The 15,248-nt window shown below is 53.0% G+C and overlaps 2 protein-coding genes across 6 annotated transcripts in view; one reads left to right on the forward strand and one right to left on the reverse strand.

Annotated features, from left to right (window-relative positions):
• Positions 1 to 4,997, forward strand: part of MYO9A (myosin IXA) — a 173,147-nt gene extending 168,150 nt beyond the window's left edge. For all 5 annotated transcript variants that reach the window (XM_041418455.1, XM_041418456.1, XM_041418457.1 and 2 more), the window contains 3 exons: positions 1,857 to 2,059; positions 2,224 to 2,366; positions 2,785 to 4,997. In XM_041418455.1, coding sequence (XP_041274389.1) covers positions 1,857 to 2,059; positions 2,224 to 2,366; positions 2,785 to 3,269 — 831 coding nt within the window. In that variant the 3' untranslated portion in view covers positions 3,270 to 4,997. The remainder of the gene's footprint in view (positions 1 to 1,856; positions 2,060 to 2,223; positions 2,367 to 2,784) is intronic.
• A 2,940-nt stretch (positions 4,998 to 7,937) lies between these two features.
• Positions 7,938 to 11,460, reverse strand: NR2E3 (nuclear receptor subfamily 2 group E member 3). Its single transcript, XM_041418735.1, has 8 exons — positions 11,401 to 11,460; positions 10,199 to 10,349; positions 9,391 to 9,494; positions 9,059 to 9,307; positions 8,788 to 8,969; positions 8,350 to 8,581; positions 8,170 to 8,275; positions 7,938 to 8,094 (listed from the first exon to the last, which is right to left on the reverse strand). Exons 1-8 carry the CDS (start codon positions 11,456 to 11,458, stop codon positions 7,962 to 7,964), a joined length of 1,215 nt encoding a protein of 404 aa, XP_041274669.1. The 5' UTR covers positions 11,459 to 11,460; the 3' UTR covers positions 7,938 to 7,961.
• Positions 11,461 to 15,248: the final 3,788 nt, after the last annotated feature.

Below are 15,248 nucleotides of genomic sequence, written 5' to 3' on the forward strand. Positions count from 1 at the left end.
CTCAGAAATACGCTTCCCACCCCTTTTCCCTTCCTACTTACTTTAATTTTCTATTTTATTTTCTTTTTCCATCCTGTGCTTTCCTCTTTTTTACTTTGCTTGACTCATCCCTTCCCTTCCCACCTCGATTTCTCCTTGCTCAGGATGTGTTTCAGCATCAAGTTGCTTTCACAGCGCTGCTGTTTCTGAAGATGGTGAATAAAACCCTCAGCTTGGATGCCTTGGAGACCACGAGGCATCCAAAGGTCTCCTCCACTTTTGTGGAGGAGGAGCACCACCACCCTGACCACAAGGTCTGGACACCCAGGTTTGAATGAGGAGGAGTCCAGCAAGTCCTGTATTCCCCAGCTCCATCCCAGCTTGAGTTTGAGTTCTGTGCGATTGTGACAGGCAAGAAAAGCACCTGCAGGATTTTGGGAATGCTCATAGGGCTGTTTCCTTTCCTAACAGGCTCAGTCCATGATGAAAGTTCACTCAGGTTCCCCCCATTCTTCCACATCCATGAGTGTCAGGAGATGGAGAAGAGCAAAATTTGAGCTCTGCTTCCCTGAGCACAGCATTTCTCAGGGGCTTAACTCCACAAGGCAGTGGGATCTTTGGGATCTTGGGGCTTTTGGCTAATAGGATTCAGGGAGCTGTTCTTCAGCTCAGGAGCCCACGTGAAAAGTGTCATCAGAAGAACACCGGGGCACAGGAGAGGCTTTGCAGACAAAGAAAGATCTCTGAGGTGTGGCTTTAAAGGATGAAAGGGCTAAAATTGAGAAAATCTGGCTTTTAAAGAGAAAAAGGGAGGATCCCTTATCCTGAAAATATACTCTGAGCATATGAGTTGTCAGGAAGACCCAGGGATGCTACAGTTGTAGGGGTTAAATAGCAGGAGCAAAATTGAGCTGCAGCAAGCTCTTCAACCCCAAGGAGATGCAGGATCTTCCTGGGTGATGGTTGTCAGGGAAGGGCAGCAGGTGATGGATGTCTCCTAGTCCTGGTCATGTCAGGATCTGGAATGTAGAAGATGAGAAGTCTGGTCATGGTAACGGTTAAGAAAAAGGCTGTTTAATATCTGCCATGTCCCTCATCTCTGAGAATCCTCCATTTTCCTCTGCTCTGTGGAGCAGATCTGTAAATCTGGTCCTCAGAAGATTAAAACAGTTGAATATAAATCTTTCCACCTCCACCACCACCATTTGTGTCCTTTTTCATTTTCAGTTTCACTATTAAAAAAATGAGATAGTTCTTCAGATCTGCATTAGATCAGAGTTCAACAGTGAGATCCACATTGATTGTCTTACAATGGACCACTGGAGGTGGTCCTGGTTTCTGGATCTCCTGTAGATGAGACATGGTATGGACAACATAACTAGGTGGGAGTTCCTGTTTGCTGAAGGGGTCAGTGAGACCCTTGTGATGCTCAGGAAGTACCAAGGGTGCACGAGGGAAGGATGTGAGACTTGATCCAAGCATAAAACGGGTTTTATCAGGAGCCCTGAAATCAAAGCCTTGGTGATGCTCCCACCCAAAGCCACCATCAAGCTTCCCATCATGCAGGCTTTGGGCTTTGTGGGAACCCAGCCTGCTGCTAGCTGGGCTTGCTTGGACCTGGACCAAGTTGCACTTGGTCCATCAGCATCATCCTCACCACTGCCTTCGTCACCACCTCCATCCCCAGCCCCTCCAATGTGTTGAGTCCTTCTGGTACTTCTCCCAGCCTGAGGGCCCGGGGTGCATCCAGCAGCGGCACACTGAGGACCAATGCCTGGGGCCTTCTTCTTCACTCCTTGGGAGAGCAGTGTGGTTGGCACCTGAGTGTTTGCCACATCACCTCGGCTGGTGGCGGTGACACCGTTGTCTCTCTCCAGGGCAAAGGACGCGTGCGGCGCGGCGCCTTCCCCAGCCCCGCGTCCCCTGTCACCGGCCGCTTGCCCTCAGTGACGGACGTCCCTGAGGAGACCCTGAGCAGCGAGGAGGCCATGGAGATGGAAGTGACAGAGCAGCAGCAGGTGGCCATGCAGCAGGAGGAGAAGGTGCTGACTGAGCAGATCGAGAGCCTGCAGAAGGAAAAGTGAGTCTGGCTGAGGGTTCAAGCCACGTCCCCAGCCTCTGGATGGCATGTGGTTGATAACTGGAGGCCTCCACCCCTCCATGATCTCTCGGTGCATGTGCATCCCTTTCTCCTCTCCACCTTTTTGTTCCTGTTGGTTCAGTGGGGCTGGGTTGGCTTTGCAGGGAGGAGCTGACATTCGAGATGCTGACACTGGAGCCCCGCGCCTCCGACGACGAAACCCTTGAGTCCGAAGCCTCCATTGGCACAGCTGACAGCTCTGAAAATTTGAACTTTGACTCCGAAGGAGCCATCTCCGATCGCTCGGGTAAATCCAGGTGTTCTTGGGTTTATGATGGAGTGGTTTGGGTTGGAAGGGACCTTCAAAGCTCATGTAGTCCATCTCCCTGCCATGGGCAGGGACACCTTCCACCACGTTTTTCTCTTGCTTTGGGAAGGGCTACTTGGGATTTTCAAGTTTATTTAAAGTTGACAGTTTAAACGTATGCAATGACAGAGGTTAAGGGTTCAAGCACGTGGCCCTGGGGGATGGGTGGGAGCAGCCAAGATTGGTGGGAAGGTGAGCATTCTTCCAGCACTGCCACATCAGCTGCAGTGATGCTGCCCACACCGAGATGCTGGGAATGTTGTCCTGGCTTCAATGGCACGTCTCCCCAGGGAGCGGGGTGGTTGGATACTGGGTGGTGTCTGGGTGCTGACCATCTGTGGTCCTTCTGCCCCTGCAGAGAGAAGTGTAGCACTTACCTCCCTGCGCCCTGCCAAGGCCGAGGGGCCGAGCCGGCTGCGACGGCACCCCAGGATGCGGCTGGACCCGGCGGAGCCAACCGACACCCCAATCTCCTCCTCCTCCTCCTCCTCCCAGTCATCCACCTCCTGCTTGCCCCACCTGCCCCGGAAGCGCTTCCAGATGTACTCCAAATCTCCTTTCTACCGAGCGGGGGGACACGGCGAGGCCCCCGAAACCCGGGCGAGCCCCGAGGGCCTGACGGGGCCTCTCCATCATCCCGAGGACCGGCCGCAGTTCACCACGCGCGGGACCTTCAACCCAGAGAAAGGCAAACAGAAACTGAAGAGTGTGAAATCTTCCCCCCCAAAAACCAAAGAGCCCCCGGATGGGGGGCCTGGAGGGGGACGCAAGAGGAACCCTGAGGCCGATTGTGCCGCCGCCCAACCCCTTGTCCTCCTGGGGAGCAACGAGTTCATGGTCTGAGATGCTCCACCCGGAGCCACATCCATGCCGGGGCATCCTCCCTGTTGGCAGTGCTCTGATGGCTTCCTCGTTAACGCCAGGAGATGAATTTAATTAAAAAGGCCGGGAGGGGACGGTTTTAATGGTGGCCTTAATGATTTGGGGGAGCTGAGACCTTTGGGTGGCCGGGGGGTGGCCAGGGATGGGAGGCATTGAGCGGCTCCTGGCCCTTCCCCTCGGAGCATCCGCCGCCAAATCCTTGTGCCGAATCGCCATCGCCTGTTGGTAGGAGCAAAGCCAGCCTCAGAATCCCACGGGAGCATCCCCAGCTGGCTCCACTGCAGCCGAGCCCTCCGCGCTTTAACCACCTCATCCACGCCAACGCCAAGTGCATGGAAAAGTGTTAAAACCTGCCAAAAATCACCTTTTCCCTTTGTTTTTTTTTTATTTTTTAACGAGACCTAACCCCCTTTCCTTTTTTTTTTTTTTTTCCTTTTTGAGATCATCAGTATTAAAAAATAATAATAATTAATAATAATCGAGGACTACTTGAAGCGATATTTGTTTATATGCTGGTTCCTGGAGTTTTGTGTAAATATATATTTTTTTAATTTTTTTTTTAATATTTTTCCCCAGACAGAACTTTTTTTTTTTTTTTCTTTTTTCTTTACTATTATTATTATTATTATTGTTATTATTATTTTTGGGCGGGAGAGGAGGGGAGCAATTGGCTGAGCCATCCTTGGTGTCACCACTGGTGTCACTGGCCATCACTCAATAAAAACATGGAGTTTTACTCTCAGCAGGAAATCCCTGGAGGTGTAATTATACCATCATAACCCATCATAGGACTAATTAATTGTGCTAGTTACTGACTCAGCTTGTAATCCCTCCCCAGTCTCATCATCCTCAGTGGCACCTGGAGAAGCTCTGGGTCCCAGAAAACCTCTGGAAAGGCAAAATCAGGAGCCCCAGGGTAATAATTAGATTTACAAAGGCTGGATCTGTCCTCCTAAGTGGGCTGGACTGGGGCTCATCCTTTCCTGACATGCCACCAAAAATGGGGAAAATAGCAAAAAAGTGAGTTTTCCTGAGTGTTTTGTCTTTTCCCGGCATGACTGGATTTGGCTGAGCTGCTCCTCGGTCCCCTCTCCCCCTGCCCTTTCCAGGGATGGTTTATTTATTGGGGTAATTTTTTATTTGATGTTTGACTTTTTTTTTCATGTTATCTTTAATTTTTTTCCAACGGGGGAAGTGACAGGTGCTGCAGGGAGAGTGGGAACAGCATCGGCCTCGGCGCTGCATCCTGGGAGCGGAGCAAGACCAAGTCAATCACCCCATCCGTGGGGGAAAATGGCATTTTCCCTGTCCCAGAGGGGAAAATAGGGCTTTGGGGACAGACACGGATGCACTGGGAAGGCAGATGGTGACCACAACAGTGGAAACTCCTGGGGAGCCATCCCAAATTCTCTGGGAGCTGGGTTTGCTGGGAGCATCTGAGTGCTTGGTGCCAAACCAGCCTTCTGAGCCTCTTGAACTAAAACCCCAGAACTGCCCCTAAAATGGCCCCGGGGAGGAGATCCTGGCATGAGTGAAGGGTCCAGCCTCGTCCTCAGGTTTCTCATCCCCGTGGGATGAGAGCAGGGATGTCAGATCTGACTGGGGCAAATATATATATATACATATATATACACATAAATACATATATATGCATATATACACACACACACACATATATGTGTGTATATATGTGTGTGTATATATATGTATATGTATCTAATTTCTTTTGGAATATATTTATTTTCCTTATATATATTTAATCTCTATATAAGGAAAATATATTTAAGTGGTATTTATATATATAAAGAACATATATAATAATATATATTCTATATATAAAGAAAATATACACACAAAATAATAAATATTCTCTGTATAATTAAAAAATACATAAAAGAATATTAAGACTAAATACATTTATGTATTTTCTATTTCTTATATATAGTACGTATTTATATATAAATATATAAGATATTCTATATATAAAGAATACATATTTCTTTATGTATGTGCTTATATATTTATGTATAAAGAAGTATATAAAGGAAATTAATTATATATTTCCTTATGTATATATTTTACATATTTCTATATATAAGGAAGTATATATATATAAAGGAGAAATGTACTATATATAAAGAATATTTATTACTTTATATATATTTTAATGTATTTCTTCTCTATGTAGAAACATATTTATGTTATATGATTTAAACATATATTTAATATATGTTTAACATGTATGTTTATATATGTTTCTTCACATATATTTATATATTTCTTTATATAAAGAGTGTATTTCTCTGTAAAGAAATATATAAAGGAAATATATAGTATATATAAAGAAATATATTTTCTCTCTATTTCTTCATCTATGTAAAAATGTATGGAATGTAGGGAAAATATATAAAGAAAACAGACTTCTTGACAGAGATAAATGTATGGAATATATATAGAATATATAGAAAATATGTTTCTTTATATATATATTTGTGGGTTTATGTATAAAGAAAAACACATGTAAAAGAAATATATACATATATATATATATAAAATCCAGCTGTGGCAGGAGCTGAGCAGGACTGGAGGATAATGGCGTGTTCCAGGGTCCCCTTCCCCGGCATCCCCCCGCTCCTTCCCAGCCCTTCCCTGGCAGGATTTGGGCTCCCAGAGGCTTTTCCAGAGGGCTGAATGTACTGACTACTGGAGGGCTGCGAGGGGAATTATTGTTATTTTTCATGGAAAGTTTTCTAAGTAATTTATAAAGTCGCTGCTTGTAAACTAAACAGAGTCTGTATGGAAGAGGATATATTATCCCGCGGCGCCCGCGCTCGGAATCTTGTACAAACTGACAAAAACGGACAAATAAAAGTGTCATTCTGCAAAGGCCAAGAATTCCCAGTGGGACATCGTTCCTGCCACCCCCTGCCCGCGTCCCAGGGCTCTGGGGCTTGTTCCATTTGTTCCATGGGGTTCTGCAGTTGTGGATTTTCCTGATCCCAATCACGTGGATGGAGGAGCTGGGATGGGGAGCCAGGGCTCCAGATCACTTCCCTTCGGATTGTTTAATGCTGGTTATTCACATTCTCATTATTTATGTGCACAAAATTTCTGTTTTACTTGTTATTCACATTCTTTTTATTTATGTATGTACAGATTCTTTATATACAAATTATTTTTAATTGGATAATTTTATTTTATTTATTTAGACAATTTATTTTCAATTTTTCTGTATTCAGATAATTTCTGATTATTTCTATCAGATTATTTCATATTTCTATTTCTATAGATTAGTTTTAGGTAGACTGTTCATATTCAGACAATTTATTTTCAATTTATTTCTATTCAGATTATTTCGTTTTATTTCTGTCCACATAATTTAATTCAGTTAATTTCCAATGAGTCGTTATGTTTCTCTTATTTATATGCAGTTTGTATATTCTCAATTTATTTCTATTATTTCAGCTCACTTAGTTTTATTTTCTTTCTATTCAGATTATTTAAGGAGATTTCAAAGCAGATATTTATATTCCAATAATTTACATGCATTTTATTTCTATTACGATTATTTAATTTCATTTTGTGTTTGTACTATTTAATTCCCTTTATCCAGTCAGTTTATTCTTATTCATCTACTAAACTACCAAGATAGTTTATTTTCAGTTAATTTCTATTCAGAGCATTTCAGTTTGTTTAGTGTCATTATATTTCTATTTAAATTATTCAGATTCTTCACAATAGAATATTTCCAAACAGAGTATTTATATTTATCTTTTTTATATTTAGATAATTTCAGGTTATTTATTTTCATTTTATTTTTATTCCTATTTTTCTATCTATCTTCCTTATATTGATTATTTAATTCAGATTATTTATATTAATTTTACTTATATTTAGTTTATTTCCATTCAGATAATTTATTTTCAGGGTACTTACATTCAGATTGTTGATTTTTATTTCTTCCTATTTGGGTTATTGACATTTAGCTGATCCTCCCAGTCCCCCATCCAAGGGGACCCAAGTCATTGGCACAGGGACTCTGGCTGCAAAACTCTCTTTATTCCGAGTATAAAATGGGGGACACGAGTGGGAGACCCCGGAGCACAGGGACAAGGGTCTGTCACTGCGTGTCACGCCGGGCTGGGGTCACCCTGTCCAGTGTCAGCCCTGGCCTGGGAACAACCCGAGGCTGTCCCAGCCTGGTGTCACCCCCCGGTGTCACCGCCTTTGGCTGTTGTCACCCCTGGGCTGGTGTCACTCCCGGGCTGGCACCACCCTTGGCTCTTGTCACCCTGGCTGATGTCACACCCAGCTGGCCCCTGGGTCAGTGTCCCCGAGGCTGCCCCTGGGTGGCACCAGGTCCCCGTGGTGCCAGGGTGCCTCTGCCTGGGCTCCTGCAGCACTTGGGACACATGGAGAAGGACCCCGGTGAGGTGCTGCCAGTGCCCTGGGCACGCACTTGGGGACATCCCCCTTCCATCCCCAGGGAAGCTGCTCCCCCTCCCCGCTGCCGGCAGCATTCCATGGTCCTGGACATTGCCCCAGGGATGGGACCACGGGCACCTTCACAGCCCAGGGTGAGGAGACCCAGGGTGGGGGTGACAGGGTGCCAGCGCAGGGTGACAAACAAGCCAGGTGACAGCGGAAGGGGGTTCAGTTCTTGAACATGTCACACAGCAGCTTCTCCATGGGGGTGTTGCCGATGGTGCGGCGGAAGAAGAGCAGCTCCACGCGCTCCGAGGAGATGAAGCGCAGCGCTGGGAGGAGCAGCAGCAGCTTCCCAAACCTGGGGGATGGAGCAGTGGCCATGGGTGGGTGACCCACCCTGGTGTCACCCGTGGGGACGTAGGGACAGCGGTACCTGACGGGTTGCCCAGGGTAGTGGGAACGGTTGTGCTGGCCCAGCATCACCTGTGACTGGTCCTGCAGGTTCTCCACCTGCTCAGGGTCCTTCAGGCCACGGGTCTCTGCAGGGACAAGGGGGTGACAGGCTGGGGAGGGGCACGGGGATGGCACTGGTGGCTGCTGGGGGTGGCCTCACCTGGTTTGAAGAGCACCACGGCCTTCATGCAGGCAAATTCCGTGGGGTCAACAGCCAATGCCTTGAAGCGGCCAAGGGTCTCCTGCAGCGCCCGCACGTCCAGGGTGGCCGGCAGCAGCTTCCCAGGGCCCGGCTCAGGGACAGCCAGGAGCGGGCAGCTCTCCAGGGGCATGGACCACTGGATGGCACAGAGCAGGAACAGCTCACTCCATGCTTCCTCCAGCAGGATCACCTGGGGAGAACAGGGGGAACCCCAAAATCTCTGTCATGCCCAAAGTCTCCAGGACCTGTAGCCACCACAGCTGGTTGGGCTGATGAGTATCTGAAGGAGAGCCCTAAGAATGTCGTGGATATGCTCCAACTGGCTGCTACTTCTTTTGGGGTTCCTGTTGCCCCATAGGCAGATCCCCAATTCCTCATGGAGACTGCCAACCCCACCTGGTCACGGAAGGGCAGGTTGGAGAAGACGGGCAGGTTCTTGGCCCATTTCACCGCCATGAAGAGGAGACGTGCTGAGGTCTCGTAGATGTTCTCGGGGCTGGCTGCCGGGTACGGCGCCACCTGGTACTCGCCGCTTGCCCGCTCCGGCTCACTGCCTGTCACATCCACAGTCTCATCAGCTGCAGGGTTCAAAGAGGACACTGGTTGTCACCACACCGTGGGGACATCCACCATCCACCCGCCCCCCTCTCCACCGGCAGCCACCCACCGTCCTCGGGCTCCAGCTTGGCGCAGGTCTCGGCCGTCATCAGGCTGGCCATGAAGCGATGGTTGGTGGGTGGTGTGGGCGCTCGGGGACCCGGGGTGACAGTGGCACCAGGACCACGAGGAGCCAGACAGGGTGATGGGGGGACCTCACATGTGGTGGCCACGTGCTCAGGGGGCAGCTCGGCATCCAGCTGGATGCTGTCCAGCTGGACCTGGGCCGTGCTGCGGGGCTGGCGCTCGTTCTGCACGGCTGTGCAGACAAGGTGGCATCAGCACCGGCCACCCCGCTGTCCCCCGCTGCTGTTTGTCACTGTGTGTCCCCCCCCATCTTACCGTCCTTGTTCATGCCAGCCTGCAGGCACTTCTTGAGCCGGCAGGCCTGGCACTGGTTGCGGTGAGCCTTGTCCACTGGGCACAGCCCTGTCCCGGCCTGGCACCTATGGAGAGAGGTGGCACATGGCTGCAGCCCCTGAGGTGGCCCCTGTCCCCTGGAAGGGTCCTCCCTCATAGGTACCATGTCTACCATGTCTCTCCCCATGGGTTCCCTCCCTGTCCCCAAGAGATGTTCTGTCCCCAGTGGGTGCCTTGTCCCAGTGAATGCTCTGCCTTGATGGGTGTTGTGGCCCCATCAGGGGGCCCTGGCACCTTCTCCACAGGTGCCTCTCCCTCTGCATGCCTGTCCCCTGCACGGTTTTAAGTCCCCCTAGGTCTCTACCCCACCCACACCCCATGCCCTGGGGTCCCTGGCCTGCTAAGTGTCCATCCCAGGGTACCCTACCCCACTGGGGGCCTGCCCCAAGATCCCTGTCCTGCTGGGTGTCTGTCTGCAAAGTCCCTGTCCCACAGAGTGTCCATCTTGGTCCCTGTCCCTTCTGGGTGCCCCATCCCATGGGGTCCCTGCTTTGCTGGATGTCCGTACCCTGCTGGGTGCCTGCTCCCCCCACTCCTGCCCCACTGTGTCCATCCCCTGGATCCCTGACACCCTGGGTGGCCATTCCTGGAGTCCCTGCCCTGTGGGGTGTCCTTTCCTCCATGGTGTCTGTCCATGAGACCCTGGTTCTTGTCCCCCTGGATGCCCTCTGCAGGGTCCCTGCCCCTCTGTCCCCCCACTCCCTGCCCCATGGGCACTCCCTGTTCCCACCTGTAGATGAGCTTCCTGCGGACGCTGCGCTTGAAGAAGCCGCTGCAGCCATTGCAGGCGTAGATGCCGTAGTGCTTCCCACTGCTGGTGTCCCCGCACACCTTGCACAGCAGCACCGGGCTCAGCTCTTTCCCAGGGGCTGGGCTCAGCCCTGTGGGAGAGGAACTGTCACATCTGGGTTGACTCTGGGCATCCCAATGTCCCTCGTCCCACCCACCAGCCCCTGCTGCCTCCCAGCATCCTGGAGATGGGGTGGCTCCTGCCTCTGCTGGTTCAGCCCAGGGACATGAACAGGGACACCTCAGGGGGTTCACCATCTCCCCACACCCCAGCACACAGAGTGATGCAGGATGGGCTCTCACAGGAATTTTGAATATTAAAAAATGGATGAAATGGTGTTTTTAGGGATGGGAGCACCAGGCATCCCAGGAAGGGGACTAAGCATCCCAGAGAAGGGCTGCAATAAGGGATGGGAGGAATCCTGGAGAAGGGACAGCTCTGGGGACTTGGACACCCCAGAGAAGAGTCACCGCAGGGAACTGTGGGGATCCTGGTGAAAGGCCAGGGACCAAGGATATCCAGGAGAGGGTTTTTACAGGGGACCCCAGGAATCCTGGAGAAGGGGCATAGCTGGGGTCCTCAGGGATCCTTGAGAACGAACACAAATGAGGACCATGGAGAGGGTCGGGCACTGCAGGCATCCTGGCCTAGGGAAGGACCATGATGGGGACTCAGCATCTTGGAGAAGGATGGCAGCTGAAGACCCCAGGCATGTTAGCAGACCATGATGGGGACCCTGGGCACCCAGGATAAGGACCATGAGGAGAAGCCCAGCCATTCTGGAAAAGGTTGGCAATGGAGAACCCAAACCTCCCAAACAACTATGGTGAGGACACCAGGTGTCTTGGAGATGAACCATAATAGGAACCCCCAGATATCTCACAGAAGGACCATGACGGGGACCAAAGGCATCCAGAAGAAGGCCATCCCAAGATGATCCCAGGCATCTCAGGGAAAAACTGCAGTGGAGGACCCCAAGTATCTTGGTGATTGACCACTATGGGGATTCCAAATATCCCAGAGGAGAACCACGAAGAGGCCCACAGGCATCTTGGGGAGTGACCAGAGTAGGGGCCCGGCCATCCCAGAGGAAAACCCGTGTCCCTCCGAGTCTCACCCGGTCCAGCAGAGCCACCTCTTACCCGTGGGGCTCTCATCCAGCCCGGCGCTCACCACCGACCCCGCCGGGGACGCAGCCATCCCGCACCCGGCGCTCCCGACCTATCCCCGTCTGTCCCGTCCCTGTGGATCCCCGCGGAGGCTCTGGCAGGCGGTGGGTGCTCCTGCAGCTCTGCGGCCAAAGGGGCTCTTGCCTTGCTCTCTTCAAGGCGGCTTAGCGGCGGGCGCTGTGTAAGCAGCCGCCTCTTTGTCACCCTCTTAATCTTTAGTGTCTGCGCGGGGCGGGGGGGATCAATCAGCCACGCGATGAAGAATTAAAAAGGTGCTGAGCCCCAGCCCTGTAACCCTAAACCCCGCGACACCCAAGCCACCCCCGCCGCGCCGCCGCGGGCACCGTGGAGGTGTCACCCCGCAGTCCAGCCCCCCCAGCACTGCGAGGCCGAGATTGCGGCGGAGGTGGGAGATGGGGCTGGGGACCCCCCGTGTGTGTCGTCCTCCCCTTGGGACCCACCAGGTCCTGTAAGCGCATAAGCCCTTCACTAAGGCGGTTAGAGGGGAATAACGAAAAGTGGTAATTAAGGGGGGTAATTTCCCTGCCCCCAAGTAATTAATTATCGGCCCTGATGGCGAGGGGAGTGGGGATGCTCAACAGGGGCCCCGCCGTGCCTCAGCATCCCCTCCCGGGGACGGGGCCCTCCACGGAGGCTGGGGCTGCTGACACGGCAAATGGTGGGGGCCAGGTGGCCCCGGGGTTATGCAACCACCGCTAAACCCTCGCGGTGACAGGGCAGCACAATTTGGGATTTGTGGGCTTTAGCCGCTAAACCCCCCCCGCCCCGCTCAGGGGGGTGGCGGGTGGCCACCGTCACGGGCCCGGCTTGTCCCCAGCGATGGGCCAGGCTGAGGACAGGGGTTCCCGGCCTGCTGTGCCCCTTCCAGAGGGGCTCAGGGGTGTTGATGTCTATAGGTGTCTCAGGGGACAGGCCCTAGCAGCAGGTCCCTGCTGAGGGCTGGCAGCAGTGACTCCAGCGGATCCAGGGGCTGGGGGTCACCCCTGCGGCATTCCCGACTGATGTGGCTCCATCCCCGCTGCCTGCAGCATTCCTGCATCCCCCTGCCTGCAGCATGGCTCCATCCACCTGCCTACAACCTACTTCCACCCCTTTGGCCTGAAGCGTTTCTCCATCTTAGCAGCCTGCACCATGGCTCCATGTTCCCATGTGCAGCAACATTCCATCACCCTTCCTGACTACGTGGCTCCACCATCCTTCCTGTCTGCACCACGGCTCCATCCCTGCCTGCACCATGGCCCCATCCCTGCCTGCACCACGGCTCCATGCCCTTCCAGCCCCCAGGTCCCACCCTGAGACCCCCCATTTCCCCATGTGCCCTGTCCCACCCACAGCCCCGTCCTGACCCAGATCTCTGACCGCCACCATCTGCGGCGGGGCCGCCTCCTCCTCCCGTGGCAGAATTATGACGCTGGGCTAATGCAGCAGGAGCAAGCTGTCACCTCCCTGCCCGGCCCCTGGGTGCCTCCACACCTCTCACCCAAGGGTGGAACACTCCCCGGTGCCCAGCCCAGGGGTGCCAGGAACACGGGCATCCCGGTGTGCCAGCCCACCCGCGGGCACACCCACGGCCGTGCCGGGGCAGCGGGGAGCGGCCAGCATGGCGGCACAGCTGAGTTCGGCTAATTTGCCATCCCCTCCTTGCCGCTGGGTAAAAGCCAGCTCTGGAGCAGGGATTTGGGAGGGGGATTAGCTGGGCCAACCATCTGCTGCCAGCCAATCATCAACACCCCCAGGAAAGCCAATAATTAAAAAAATATGGTTTCCCACCCCGTTTCTCCATTGCACCCAGCTGGGTGCTGTCCCTGCGGTGGGCTCCCCGTGGAGCAGCACCCTGTCCTCTTCCCGGCGATGAGGGCTCCATGAGCACCCAGCTGGGCACTGCTGGGAGCCCAGCCCAGCCTGTTTTGGGTGGCACACGGGCAGGCCTGGCGTCACGGCCGAGGGGCTGTGCGTGGTGGGTGGGGGTGAAGGAGCAAACGTTAAAGCCCGAGGCAGGGTCGTGACTCGGCTCGGTCACAGATGCTGGGGCAGATGCCACGGGATTACCCAGCCTAAAACCTTGGGATCTGGCCCCCTTCCCCCCAGCAGGCAGAGAGCATTTAATTACTAATTTACTAATTACCTAAAGATGCTGGCGATGGGCTTGAGACCTGCGGTCAGGAGCAGCCCCAGGGCTCCAGCCACCCTAATCCCACTGGCTGTGGGGAGCTGCTGGATGCACCCTGGCCAGGGACAACTTGGCTGGGGACACTGAGTGACCCAGGGAAGCACCACCGTCCTGGCAGTCCCACTCCTGTTGGTGATGACAGAGTGGTGGGGAATGGGACAGGACAGTGGGGACAAGGAGGAGACAATGGGGACAAACAGAACATGATAGGAACCAGGAGGAGATATTGGGGATCAAGGGGTGAGAGTGGGGACCAGGAGGGGATGATGGAGACCAACAGGAGCCGATGGGGGCGGGAGGGGAGATGATGAGGACCAAGAGGTGACAACAAGGATCAGGACGGGGTAATGGGAACAAGAAGGAGGTGATGAGGACTGGGAGGCAATAATGAGGATCATGAGGGGACAATGGGAACCTGGATGTTTAGATAGTGACCCCAAGACAATGACAAATGGGAAGAGCAGGAGGTGACAGCAGTGACCTGGAAGGGATGATGGAGACCAGGACATGACAACAGGGACAATGTGAGGATGATGGGGACCAGGAAGGTGTGATGGAGATCATGAGAGGGCAGTGGGATGCAATAGGGTGAATGGAGATCATGAGGGGATAGTAAGGACTGAGATGGGATGATGGGGACTGGGAGGGGAGGATGGGAATGAGAAGGGTGTGACGGGTGCATGTGGGCAAGACAACAGTGACCAGGAGAGGATGGTGGAGATCAGAAGGGGACAAGACCAACAAGAAGATGAGGTGAAGTTCCAGGAGGGTGGCTGTGGGACTGGAGGTGGCTGGGAAGGGTTAATGTGGCCGCCTGCACTGAGCTGGGTCCAGGCCAGGCTCGGGTTTCACCTGTAATTAGCTCTTGTTTATTGGAGGCTCCTTGATAAATGATTCTTTGGAGGTTGCCCGATGACAGAGGGTGACAGTCACCCACCTGAGCCCGGCTAAAGCCTTCACTGACCCCCGGCACCAGGATTAAAGTTTAATGTGACTCTGGAACTGACCCCGGGCATGCACCATTCTGGGGCAACAGGTCTGGGGACAGGCTGGTGGCCATCCCTGGGACATGGGGCTGGGTACAGGCTGATGGCCTCGCAGGGCCAGAGGGTTTTGGCACCAAGAGGTGATTTGTCATAAGCCTGGTGGTCAGTGCTCACCAAAGCATTGCGGCCACAGGGCTGTTTCCTGACTCCTTTGCGGTCACCCAAGAGGTTTGTGGATGAAATGTCACACCAGGTTGGGTTTGTCCCCCTGGGACTGGCCCTACAGGGTGGGCACAGTGCCACGGTGCAGCCGGTCGGGGCACATTCCCAGGCACCGGTGGAGCCATGTGCCGCTGCCAAGAGCCACCGCGGTGCTCACGGGACGGGCTGAGCTCCTGCCCCGCAGCCACCTTTGGAGCAGCGGCAGCTTGGGAAGCACAGTGCAGTGAGGGACCTTGGAGGTGACCCCAAGGTGAGGCAGAGAACGAGCTCTGAGGCTGCAGCTTGGGTTTCAGCAGGGTGACATGTCACCACAACTGTGGGGACAGAGAAATCCCCCAGGTACGGGGTACCCGCCCCCAGCTCTCGGACATTGTGTTTTCTCCTTGCAGATGAATCTCCTCGCCCAGGTAAAGGGGGAGCTG

Source organism: Onychostruthus taczanowskii, unplaced genomic scaffold (assembly GCF_017590055.1).
Source record: "Onychostruthus taczanowskii isolate IOZ18803 unplaced genomic scaffold, ASM1759005v1 scaffold6, whole genome shotgun sequence".
Lineage (NCBI taxonomy): Eukaryota > Metazoa > Chordata > Aves > Passeriformes > Passeridae > Onychostruthus > Onychostruthus taczanowskii.

Coding starts and splice junctions, on each gene's coding strand:
- NR2E3 (XM_041418735.1), bottom strand. CDS start 11,458: ATGGCTGCGTCCCCGGCGGGGTCGGTGGTGAGCGCCGGGCTGGATGAG. Junction 8,582..8,787: donor ACCTGCCCTTCCGTGACCAG/GTGGGGTTGGCA, acceptor TGTTCTCCCCAG/GTGATCCTGCTGGAGGAAGC. Junction 8,276..8,349: donor CGTGGTGCTCTTCAAACCAG/GTGAGGCCACCC, acceptor TTGTCCCTGCAG/AGACCCGTGGCCTGAAGGAC.